Genomic DNA, 13,502 nt, shown 5'->3' on the forward strand with positions numbered 1-13,502 from the left:
CGTTGTGATTTGCTTTAATCTCTAGCCAGTTGATGTGTCTGTACACCGGTCTGTTCCAGACCCCGCTGGCATAGGTGTGACCTGAGCTCCCCAACATGTCAGAGATGCGTCTATGAACACCTGAGTGTGATGAAGGATGCAACCTAGTGGAGCTCTCCGCCTGAGGTTGGCCAGGGAGTTCCAAAACTGGATGTCCTGCAAAGGAAGAGCGGCCTTGGTCCCGCTTGGGGTCTCGCCGTGCGTAAAGGTGCCATGGTGCGTCGGTTGCATGGCGTTTCTCTGCCGCCAAATTTGACGCAATCCATGCTGCCGGTCTTTCTTGACAACGCTGTTGGGGAAGGAAGTGCCTCCCTTCAACATAGACATGTCAGATCCATTTTCGCTTACCTCATCAGCTGTCAAACCCTGTCGGACCTGCGCAAAATGTCAACACGGAAGTGAAAGTCAACACAGCTGATTAAGCCGATCTGGTGGAGATTATAGGAGAACTGGCTTGCTGGAGATCCTGATCTGGAATACGGGTCTTCATACACTGTCCTGTCATCAGGGGCGGTAGTTCCGCGACCTGGTAGGAACCCAGGATGGCGTTAAACCCTCAGTGCGTAATGGCCCCGGGACGGGCCTCTCCATGGCACTCCCGCCGAGACCGTGACACCAAACCTGGAACTGGCTGCATGTCTACACTCTTGAAAGGGAGGAAAACAGCCTCCGGACAACGGCAGCATAATGAGTTTCCGTATTCTTACCTCATCAGATGACGAAACCCACCGGGCCAGGCCAAACGTCAACAGGTAAGTGAAAGTAAACACAGCTCATTGAGCCGTTCTCGTGGACATCTGTATGCTGAGTTGAAAATGAGAAATTGCGGTTGGGATTCCCGACCTCTTATAGGAAGTTGGCTTAGCAAATGTTGAAGTCTTCCTTTCCAAGATGTATCAAGTCCCTTATCATGATAATATTACTTTGTAAAATTCTCACCCGTCTGACATCTCAGCAAACGAGGGGTTACGAGAGTGGAGTCCATTATGAATTAACGACGGTCTTCACTCGACCCTGCTTTAATCATGCCCCGCTTTGTTTATACAAGGGGTCCCTTGGAGGTGGAGACTTCCTGGATTGATGACATGCTGTGATAAACCACGATGTTTGACCAAGTGTAGCAGAGTGGGTGTGGTTATGGTAAACAAGATTGAATCCTCAGAAAAGCAAAGCGTTTTCAGTGGGCAGGGCTTAATATAATAATATAATACATATTAATGAATCTCTAATCAAGTTGCAAAGGATAATGCCTTCTTTTCCACTTAGTTGTTTCACATTAACAAATTTACCTACAACATTCTTTATATAACTATATAAATTGATGGGTTTCAATTTCCTAAACAAAGACTACCGCAGCATACGTACACAAGTGTTACACAACTGCTCTATTTGTAAACGTTGCTAGAGCACACAGCAATTACCAAGCCTGGCGACAATGGCCCTGGGACAGCGGCAGCTAGATCAAACATTTGTGCTAAATTAAAGTGCGGGTTATCACAGAAGACAGGAGTGTTTGATGTGCACAGATGAGATGCATTGTTATGGAAAATAGGCTTCTTATCAAACCATCCAGGACCCCGGAGCTCAGCAGCCCACCGCCTCATCTGCACTTGGTCGGAGGGACACATTAGTGCACGCAGACGGGGCGTCGGGGGTGACCCCTCGCAAACACACGTCCGCTCTCAAAATGTCACTCCGTCTCATGGCATCATTCGTCTCTTATCGTTGGCACAGGCTGGTGAACTGCCACCAGAAGGACTTGTAATGGCTTCCCGATATCAGAAGACGTCCAACTCACTTGCAAACGAACGATAGTAATAATAATATAGACCTTCATTATGTTGATGGAGAGCAAGAAATGGTGCTTTCTTTATGCTATGATGAGAGGCAGGGAGTCATATTAAAGAGAATTATGATCACAGCTCATCACTTAAAACGAGGAGAATAAAGGACAAACTTCAAAATGCAGATCCAATTTTTCTTCTAAATGAATGAAAGTGCAACATATCCAGTTTCATGAGTGAGTGATCTGAGAGTGTGTGAGACGTGTCGTTTCCTCTCTGCAGTTAAAAGACAATATATAAGTCGACACATTTTTGAAGCCTTTCTTAACTAGTGATGATCTGATGAAGCTTCATGAAGCATCGTGAGGATATTTAGAGCTCAGCAGGTTGCACCCTCCGTTTGAAAATGACGTGAGGTTTTCATTACAATAAAGCAATAGCACAGAAAGAGTGCCATCTAGTGGCTTCTAAAAATAAGGACTTTTCTCAGCTCTGGAGTTTTACCCAGAAGGGTTGTGTGCGTTGAGGAACCTACAGGTGTCGTCAATTACCCGATCCTCACATGTGGAGCTTGATTGATGTCCAGCAATTTGACATTTCATATTGATTTGTTTATCACATGGCATGACCAACGTTTTTTCAAAATGTTTTCTTTAAAAATACATATTTAAAAAAAGCAACAACTGCCCAAATATTTAATTTCATTTAAACTTTAGTCACATTCATTGAAAAAAGAATGACTGTGTGACTCTACAGTGGCTGAAATCATGTTTTATTTTCCTGATGGTTTTTTGGGTGGAATTGTTTATTCTTTTTTTTTTCATTCTGACTTTTTGACGTTTCACTCAATTACAAATCCTATTTTTTTGAATAAAACAATTGTTACTTGTTGTTCTGAAATAGCTTTTAAAAATAGCATTTCTGGTGGAAACTTATTTCTTATAAAATTGTTTTGCCAAACATCATTTCCTCTGCAGAATATTGCTTCTCCTCTCAATGAACTCCAGTGAAACCTCGGGTCATGTTCAAATATGTGTTTTCCTGTTGTGTACATGCATTCATGAAATGAAGGCCAAGCACTTGTGTCCTGAAAATGTGAAGGCACATCTTGAAAACGGTATGAGATGCAAAATAAACACTTGAAAATTAAACATAGTGTCAACATTGAGATTTCTATCAAGGTCTATGTTGTCGTCTAGTTTAACTATTTATTCGTGTGCAAAACAAAAGGAAGATGTTCCTGCCATCATTGGTTTTTACTGCCAATTTAACGTCATATTGTGCTCCAGGATGTCGTTGTGAAGAAACAAACAATCAAACAAAAAAAAAAGGGATCTCATGGAATATTCATTATTGTCGGGAGGGTGCAGCCAAGCAGAAGGAGTTTTGGATGGTGGAAAGTAAAGACAAGAGAAGCAGCAGATGGAGTTTGTTGAGTGACTGTGGAGCTCACAGTGGGAAAACTAATCTATAAGTAATAATGTAAAGCTAACAGCAGCTGTTGACGTCTCACTCACAAAATAAAACAAGCATTACTAGCTGACATTGAAGTCATCTTTGAGGTCATACATTCAACTTTTCATTGAGTAGTTAAATACATGTATTATAAAACACATTCACTCGATTTTTTTTTTTTTAAAAACCATATAATACGAGCTTTAAACGGAAGTCACCTTTGATGAAAGAAACAATGGTGTGACATCTCACTTCCGCGCTCAAGCTATGGACACATTCATTATTCACTCTTTCCATTTCTGTACACGGAATAAAGAGTTGAAGGTTCAATTATTACCCTAATCATGTTATTTCTACAATAAGAAAAAATTGAACACAGAGTTTTAATTCTTTTTATCATTAACTATAATCGCTGGATTAATAGGACTCTAGAAAGGCACTCTACAAATATTACTTACTTACTAACTTACTTATCTTCCTGAGAATCCCAACATCCACTGCATAAATGGTGGTTGAATCCCAGATTACTGTTCCTGTTTGAACAAGTCTAAAATATTTATTTGAAGAAAGAAATAACTCCTGACTGAGGTGAAGCTATTTCGGGAGCATGTTTGTCATTTCTCTCTTTCTCCAGTGAAAGTATTTGGATCCACCCTAAACTCTCACTACTTTAAAATAAATACTTGCAATTAAAACTATGTTTTTAACAGCAGATGTAAAATCATTTTGCATTAAATATGAGCCTTCCATCATCCCATTAAGACATAGATACTGGAAAAATCATTAGCTTTAGCTCTTGTCTACTCTTTATTTAAATAGGACATATTTAACTCATTTTTTTCCGACATGTCGTTTAGATGCTTTTCATTAGTTTGTACTTGCTCATGTGTTTTACTTAAACAGTCATAAAAAAACACCAGAGAATCATCATGAAAATGGCTCATAAACCAGTAAATTGAATTGTTCTAATAAAGCAAGAAACAGACAGTAAAAGGCTTTAGGCACCGCACAGGTGGCGACCAGAATCACTTTAAAGCCTCGTCTCAAAATACATATTATAACGCTAATGAAGTTTTGATGGCGGGATCGTAAAGTGAAATGAAATCACTCATTCTTATGTGCTGAATACCTGTATGAACACAAAAAACACCTACAGTACAAACTCATCAAGGAACGACATTATGTGAACGGATAAAAAACAATCTCACCATGTTGCTGAACCAGCATACAATTTTTTGGATCACTCAGGCATCTTCATAAGTCAAGAGTCACATGCTAATTTGACTTTGGGAGAAAATAAGCTTGTCAAAATAAAATGGCTTTTAGTTAAGTTAGAATCAATAAAACATAAATTATGCATTATACATATACATATACATCATGGTCCATTACCAATCCCAGCTAAGTGTCGTGGGCCTGTACTATATTATATGTTTATCTCTTTTCTGTTCTTAAAAATCAATCAAATATAAATTGTATCCATTAGTCCCAACAGGATAACGTTTTAAAGAATCTTCGTTATCGACTTAACGGAGCAAACCATGGTCTTAGACATTTGCAGACCTTTAAAGCCCAGCTGTGATTTTAAAGACGTTTCAGAGCATTTTGAACATGTATTCTTGCTGCTCCAGCCTATCAACTTACTACTGAAACCAAAGGGAAACATTTGGTTTACACTCATCAGATGAAAAATAATCTCTAGCACATGTTTTGATGTACTTTACAAATAAAAAATAGATTAACCATTTCAGTGTTTGCACAAGAACTAGATGCACCATGCAGAAATAAAAGAAAAATAATAACATTACTTGTGTAAAGGATAACCAAAACAATCAAATTGAAAGAAAGCTGGTAGAGAAATAGGCCAGCATTTATTTGACCAGTTGTGAAACTAGTCCTATGATGGCAGTCAACCAACACCACAATTAATCTTTCCATCACTATGAAGAGGGCAGACAGATTTACTTTCTCATTAGGGATGATCAAGAAACGGTTGCTGTTCTTATTCATTTTGATTCTTGGCATCCCAAGACAGCCTAAGCCTCTTCACAAGAATCTCTAGTCAAAACCAAAGTAACTCTAATAATATTTTACATAAAAAACTCTCCTGGCTTCCTTGATGACATCTTGGTGCCTTGTAGTCTTATTTTAAACTCACCCTCAGTTCGACTAATGGTTGGGATTATTTTAACAGTCATTTCCTTTTTACAGTTATAGGCAGAACATCTAAATCCATTTGAAGGTCAAGAAAGACGCAGTTTTCTTCGTCCAAAAAGACACACTTAAAAACATCTAAACCGCTCATCTGTAACGGCCATCTTGTAATGACACCTCGACGAGAAGAATTGTTCAGAAAAAAAATGAATCAGTGTATATTTTTAGATTGTTAGCTACAAGGCTAACATTCTACACAGACAGGAAACTCTTACAAGGTAAGTATCGTGAGATCTCACAGTGTCTACTGTATTTGAGTCAAAATCCAAGTGATTCATGTTATCCTTTTATGCATGTCCCCATATTTTTCTTTACAAACAATTCCTCTTGTCAAGGTTTCATTAAAGTGGGACAGTATAAAGATGTTTTTAAGCGTGTATTTTTGGAAAAAGAAAAGTGAGCACCATTCACCACGATCAAATGTACATGCATTTCTGCCTATAATTTCAATGACAGACGAATAATTCTGAAAATAATCCCAACACTTAGTCCACGAAAGGGGCATTCATATTCTTCTGTCTGGTCTGCTGGGATTCTATCCTTGTCGGGATCAACAAGAAATCAGATCACTTATACTCGCAAAAACGTCGGGACCATGTGCTCTGTCGCCCCCAGGTGGTTGCTATAGGTCTGATTGCATAGTCCAGCAACGTGTCTCTAGACATGAGCGGTGTATGTTCAAGACTGTACAAACGTGTGTTTGTCTCCTCAAAAAAAATATGGCTTCACTATTAAATATTTACAAAGCTAAACGTAAGTGTGTCCTCACTTTCTGTGCCCACTAGATGTCACTCTCTAGGAATCTATATTAAATCTCTTTGAGTTTCACACTTCCAGTTCCATTTTTGGAGTATTTATTTGCCTCAGTGTATTCCTGAGCATATGGTTGGCAGAAGCTCCTTTTCTTTTTAGATTCCTGTGTTAGAAGGTACTTCCAATAAGCAATGTAGAGTTCCAGGTAGTGTTCTATTTTTATCTCTGGCACGACGACCCAGTTTGTCAGTACAGACTAGCTGTCGCGCCGTCAAGCCAAATTACAACACCTAACTAATGAGAAGTACGGATAATACAAATTGTTATTATGAGAGCATGACATTGATTGATGTGAAATTCTTTGCACATTTTATTTTTAATAATTAAAAAAACAGTTGAATTTAGAATTAAAGTTAGATGCATACAAATTAGAAACCACAATTGTTAGACCAATAAGAGTTGTATAGAAGCACATTTTCTAGTTTTATTTCGCTCTCATGAGTGTCCCTTGAATTCATTAAAAGGGCTGCAATTGGTCCCCGGGCCACACTTTCCCTGGATTTCCTTGAGTTGGTTTAACAACAGTTCACTTGTATGTTCTCTTAAGTCAACCTTGTGTATGAGTGTTAGCACCTTCGGACAACTATTGGCTTTGCACTTAAGCTTCACTCAAGTTTGTTACCATTTTGATATTTTCACCCTTTTACGTCCCAACAAACACTTAGTGATGGTCTGATGAAGATTCATGAAACAGTGTCATGTTGTTTAGACATCAGTAGGTGGCGCCATACGTTTAAAAATGATGTGATGTTTAATTAAAACAGTTGTTCAAAACAAAGGAAAATAGTGTAGAGACTGCCATCTAGTGGACTCTGAGAATAATGAAACTGCTTCATGAGGCTTCATCAGACCATCGCTACAAACAGTATTTCCGCTAATAAATAAGAAACACAGAGTCAGTATATTAAAATCATTTATTGTGCTCCAGAAGAGTAATTATTATTTAACCCGAAAAAAAGACAGGTGACAAAAATCATGTACATTACAAATGCCAGACCAGCTCCCGCACAGACCCCTGTTTCCCACCATGTTGGGAGGACGAACCCACTGCAAAAGAACCCCCAAAGAAAAGAACCTCTCTGGATGATGGTGAGGTTTGGCGGTTGCTTCGTTCGCAGTGATCTGAGGTTAGAGGAATAACACAAAGCGTTACATTCATTTGCAGCGCTTGTTTGACACGCTGGAACAGAAGATGAAGGTTCCATCGATGTCAGCTCAGATGGCAGAGTCCAGTCACTGTCGAAACAGAGACTGCTGGGAGATGGAATCGTGTGGTTCATCCCGGTTGGAGAAAACAGTTTGAGGGCGCACATGTTTAGCTTGAGTTCTGAGTGTGGATATCAGACCTAATCCGGTAGAGTGTGTTTGTAAGTTGAAGTGCATTAATGCTCAGCTTGACCTTCCTACTGTCTGACCATGAATAATGAAAAAAAGAACTGTGACAAAGAATAGAACACTCGTCCTTTAAATTTGTGGATGAAACCTGACAATCGCGTCATCGCGAGTCCCAGATAATTTATGTAGGTAACCTTCAGTGCATCTGAATGTGAAGCATGAATAGTGGACCGATGAAAATGTCCTTCTACGAGCTTTTATATAGTTTTCCTTAAGACTACTGTATCATTTTGATGAGAAAGCTAATGTTTTCTTTGCTCTCTAGATTAGAAGTGTTTTAGTCTGTTTAGCTGTTGTGTATCTTTGAAAAGAGAAATACTACTAAATAATACTCTATGGTAGATAAAGCAAAGAAGGAATTATAATTGTCTAAATTTGTCAGCTTCAAGTTAAATGAAACATTTACTGAAATAATCACTATTTTATTTTCAAAGGAATGAGAGTTATAAGTTACATCTTAACACTATAGATCCTCCAAGTCTTCTGATAAAGAAAAATATAACCTGATCTCTGGATGACAATTTATTAATCTCAGGCTTGTTCGCAATTCATTTTTGGATTAAGTCCAGCAAATAAAAAAAAAACCTGATAATGACTGCAAATGAAACCTTCCATAATTCTGTAAATCATTCATGAAACGCTGACGTCGGAACAATGTTATGGTAGAAATGATTCGTGGTCGGAGTCTTCATTCACTCTTGACCAGATGTTGGTCTGTGACACCTTTTATCAGGATGCAGTTAGCCACAGCAGAGGGGCTTTTGTAGAGGCTAACAAAAAGACTAAGCCTATTATTTTGAATGACTGCAAAGTGCCGAGCGAGCACGCCAAACGGGACAGGAGTTATTCTCACAACACATATTGAAGAGAAAACAGTGAGACAAGCGTTTGGCTTGCTAAAGAGCACCCCTTGCACCAGAGGACATTTATACATCCGAGCACAATGGGCTTGCCATCCCTAGTATTCCTCTCTTTGATTCAGCCACCAGATCCATCTACAGATGGATGACGCGCTGTGACTCCGGTGGCTAACATTGTTAGTCGCTACAGCTCCACTGACCTAAAGATGTTAGCAGACAGCCCTGCAGAAAAGGAAAAGGGGGGAACCATTTTGCTAAACTCAGATTAAAAGATCAGACAGGCGAGAGTTGGACAAGAAAGCAGGGTCACCGGGAGAATTGGTAGCTCTTTAAAGTGAGGTAAAAGTAAGCTGACAGTGTCTCTTTTCTGCCATGGGAGTACAATTTTGTCTTTCTCTCCCATTATCTGTCTGCAAGAGGGATCTACCTGGACTATGAAACTTAAAAAACAGATCACAGAAGACTCACTCCTTCCCGGTCAGTTTCATTTTGATCATTTAGCGTTGGAGCAACATTAGTCACATATAAATACTCATCATACAGATGCTGAGAAATCAACAAGCTATGAGATTCACTTCTACTTTTGCGTCATTGTCATACTAAAGCACTTCAAAATCTCTCATCCGCCTTGTAAAAGAAACATCGTACAAACAGAACAAACAGTGCAGGTACTTACTTTTGTGGTGGTCCAATAGGTAGAATAGCAAAGAACAGAGATTTTTTTTTTCATCGGATGAGTTGGACTGATACAGTGTCATGTGATTTTAACCACTATCAAAAAAGTAGTAACAACACACAGAGTACAAAACTAGTCCTCATACGCTCAGCTCCACCCAAGCTATTTCAGTTCACGCAAGAAGATGAACTACAGCCCGGCCCCTCGTCTGCCGCTTCCTCCTCGGTGGATCCATCACTAGGACCTCTGCTTCCTGTGGTCCACCATGTGTTCCCTGTAATCCCGTCAGGACTCATCTGGAATAGCTCCAATGCAAGAAGAGGGTGTAAATGATTCTCAATAATGACATAATCAGCCGAGCAGCCATCAAGCAGATAAATTGTCATGCGCATCGTGCTAAAATATCCAATTATCCTTTTTAATCTTCCAGCTCTCTGTGTTCAAGTTGACAGGAAGCCAGCAGGTAGATCCTCTTCTCTCACTGGTTGAGTTCTGGGAGAACATCAGCGGTTCAAACCCCCGACAGAGAAGGGTCTGAACAACCTTGGTGCTTAATGTACAGATAGATATTCAAATATGTTCTATACAATAAAATTGTTTCTGATCCTCAAAAATAAATGATGGTAAGTGTCTTCGATATGTCCCCGCAACCCCTTCCAATCGTCCGTGGAGCACACAAATAGTTTTTTTTCCGAAGCTTTTTTTTTAAGCCATATCTTACATTGCCCCTCAGTGGTGATGCGAGAGCGCCCCGCTTGTTTACACATCCGTCGGTAACTTCAGGGCAGCGCCACACCAGATCGGTTTGCTTTTGTTTACAAAGAGCTACGGCCTCCTCCTCCCTGAGGCGTGTCGAATGCTCCGTTCTCCACCTACATAAAACCGCTGAGATGTTTTTTTTGTCAGTGGATCTGAAAGGCAGAATCCATTCTGAGAAACAAAAAAAAGAAAAAAGTAGTTCCATGTTTGCTACAATATCCAGAAAGAACAAACAAAAACATGTCAAAACTTCAAAATCCTCTTCCTATTTTTTGCTATTTTTTTTTTTAAACGGTTGTACTTTTAAATCCTCTCATCTTATCTTCTAATAAAACTCGCTATTGACTCCAGGTTCCGGCCGGTCATAAATCCAACGAGCTACTCCATCCTTGTGTATTCCCACGATCCAGGATACTCCAGTCTGGTCTGTCCGTTCTTGACAAATCTGTGTTGGACTATAATGTCTGCAGCAGCCGTCTCAATAGTCAGTCCAGCCAGGATCAGCAAAAGGGCTATACCCGAGTGGTGGAGTGTGAGTGGGGATGCGGGTGGGGCAAGGTGTTGTTCTGCCCACTGCTGGGATACGTGTTAAAAGAGTGCAGTGTGGTGAGTCCCCCCATAGTGCTGGGGATCATGGTTATTGTATTTGGCGTCATGAGTGGGATGTCATCTGGTGAGCGCCTCATGGCCAGAGTGTAGTCCGGCGGGCAGGCAGTTCTTAGAAGCACGTCGTGTGGGTGCAGGGAATCCCCAACTCCCCTGCAGTCTCGGTCCAAATCGGAATGCTGCTTCATCTGCAGAGACATGATCTCCTCCTCCTGGGTGTGGGCCAGGTCATTGGTGGCACTCCTCTGAGGACTGCAGCGTCTGTGGACGTCGTGCCGGCGCTTGTCCTTCTTGTAGTAAAGAGCGGCGAAGGCCAGAATGTTGAGGAAGAGCAGCGAAGCTCCGACCGCGATGGTCACCGACAATTCAGTGGAGTAGTCTCGCTGGTCCACCAGGTGGGGCTGGTTGTGTCTGTCCTGGGTCTCAGTGGGGAACGGAGTAGGGTAAGGCTTCTTGGTTACCAAGACCTTGGTCTTCGGTGTGCGGTTAGTAGCCTCTGCTGACGGGACCTGTGAACAACAAAAAACAAAACCTTTGGTCATTCCGTGAACAACTTCAATGTTCAAGTAAGGTACTTAAAAGGTTGGAAATGTTGTCAAAGGCGTCTTTGATATATTAGGTTAGATAGAACTTTATTGATCCCCCAGATTATGTTGTTCTGACTGATTTTGGCCCTTCTGATTTTTACATCCTCATGAGTTTTCCTGGATTTATTTGAGCAATATCAAGCTAGCAATGTATTTTATTCAATTACTCCTAATAATAAAAAGGCGGTGTTGCACCTTTATTTCTGTTTTTATTGAATCCTAATGTCGGTGTTTATCAAAGGATACTGTTTATGTCTTAAAAATGTACACAATCGTTGACGCAGTTGTTCTATTTTAGGTACTGATTCTAACTTGATCACAGAGCTCTTTTTGGGCTCAAAATAACAGCCATGAACTGCCTAGTTGGACTTGTTGATATCCACCTGATATATTGCCGTTATTAGACAGTTTAAAATGGTTGTAGATCCAGCTTCCTTGCTTTGGGTCCAACCTGTTGTCATACATAAGCTGCATTCATGGTTTCTAGTTTGTGTCTTGGTGAACACACACTCTTCTATAAAGTTAGACTTTATTTCAGTGCTAGTTATTTCAGCCGTAAACAGTTGCTGGCTCATTTTGATGGACACTCTTCTCTATGATCAAGGTGGAGCAGAAAGAGAGGTCCCTCACCTTGGTGGTAATGGGGACGAGCTGAGTGACTTCATTGAGGCTGTGCAGATGAGGTACCAGCTCCAACCACAAGTTCACCTGTTGGAAAAAGGAAGGAATGGTCAGTTTATTTAAAAAAAAATATATATATATATATGGAAAATATTGGATCATGATCCATTTATGTTTTTTTTGTGTGGAGAGTGATCATGTGATACATAACAACAAAAACCTTTGTTTGTTTAGATTTATTGTCTCAAACTTTAGGTCCTTGGGCCAAATACGACCACCAAGTAATGTGTGTAATGTTCATGTCGATACTGTGAGCGAAGAAGATGCCAGTGTTCAAGATAAGACAAGGAACAGAGATTATTTATGTCGACAATTATACAGAGACTTCCAAAGAGAGTAACAGTGATGTCAAAGGAAAGGACATGATGGGAGACTTTGGTGAAGGCGAACAAACAAAGAGATCATTGAGATACATCGGGAATCCAAGACTAAAAGGACAATAATGAGACTCATATTTTTTGTTTGGTTAATCTACCATTTTATCACCCCCTGATGCCACTGACAAAGAATGTTGGCCCCTTTTTTGATTGGTTTTAAAACCCCAAATGTAGATAAACTCAACTGCAAACCACTAATATTCAATACATAAATACTTTTATTGCAGTGACTCTACGTTATTTTGACACTGACACTCTGAAAAATAGCAATAAAATGTATCACATGGCTACATAAAAGCTCCTGAAAGAGTACACATATGACAGTCAGCGACAACTCCTGACAAAGATTCCAACCCTCCCTATAATTGCTGCATCATTTTTACATGTAAATCATTTTGACTCATCAAGTTAAACATTGAATCTTAATGGTAACAATAAATTATGCAGAGCAACAACAGGGAATATTGATTAAGACTTCCAACTCAGTGTCAGACAGAAGTGCTGTAAGACACTAGACGACTCTCCCAGGGGAGCTGTGGAGCTAACATAACGCCACTGTTTTTTATCTTTTGATGTTCCCTTGTAATGACATGAAATGCAAGGATTCTCTTGATACTAATACAACGGCTTCACCGACTACTCGTCTGTCACCGTAATGCTCCCACAATGCTCACCTGCGTTCATCCGGCAAAAGACGAAAGACATTTATTTTTGGAAAAAGGCTTCACAGTTTGAAACAAAACATTTCTAAACTAAATAGATATACTTTACAATATTTCAGTGGCAGTAATTCTTCTTTTACTATCTCTCTATATGGTAATAATGGTATTCAATGATTGGAGAAACATAAATCTAAAGGACCGAAATCTAAAGAAAATTCCTCAAGAACAGTCATGAATACCAACACTTGATATTCACGAAAATGATGATTTTAAAAACACTACCTTGTTGGCTCTGTAGTGCTCTTTGACCCGAGGCTTCAGGCCTATGTGCAAGTAAAGCTGGTCTTTCTGGTTGTAGCGCGTCCATGCCACTTCTTCAAAGCGGTTGGGTTTGGTATGGATGAACTTGGTGTCCTGGGGAACAGGCTGGTTTGGATCCCTGAGACAGAATTAGAAGATATTCCATTATCAAAATATAAAAAAAAAAAAAATGTTTTCTTTAAAGCATAAATGAAATTTTGGTTGTGTGACCTTGCTCAAGTGCACAGGAACTACTGGACCATAACAGTTCATCACAACCGCCCTTATTATACA

General features: G+C 40.0%; 1 protein-coding gene across 2 annotated transcripts in view; it reads right to left on the bottom strand.

Moving 5' to 3' along the window:
* Positions 1-7,201: 7,201 nt before the first annotated feature.
* nlgn1 (neuroligin 1) overlaps positions 7,202-13,502 on the bottom strand; it is a 227,782-nt gene continuing 221,481 nt past the window's right edge. For both annotated transcript variants that reach the window (XM_087783858.1, XM_087783860.1), the window contains 3 exons: positions 13,191-13,347; positions 11,819-11,896; positions 7,202-11,110 (listed from right to left, as the gene is read on the bottom strand). In XM_087783858.1, the coding sequence (XP_087639984.1) occupies positions 10,508-11,110; positions 11,819-11,896; positions 13,191-13,347 (838 nt within the window). In that variant the 3' untranslated portion in view covers positions 7,202-10,507. The remainder of the gene's footprint in view (positions 11,111-11,818; positions 11,897-13,190; positions 13,348-13,502) is intronic.

This window comes from Callionymus lyra, chromosome 2, assembly GCF_982586985.1.
Source record: "Callionymus lyra chromosome 2, fCalLyr1.hap1.1, whole genome shotgun sequence".
Classification (NCBI taxonomy): domain Eukaryota; kingdom Metazoa; phylum Chordata; class Actinopteri; order Syngnathiformes; family Callionymidae; genus Callionymus; species Callionymus lyra.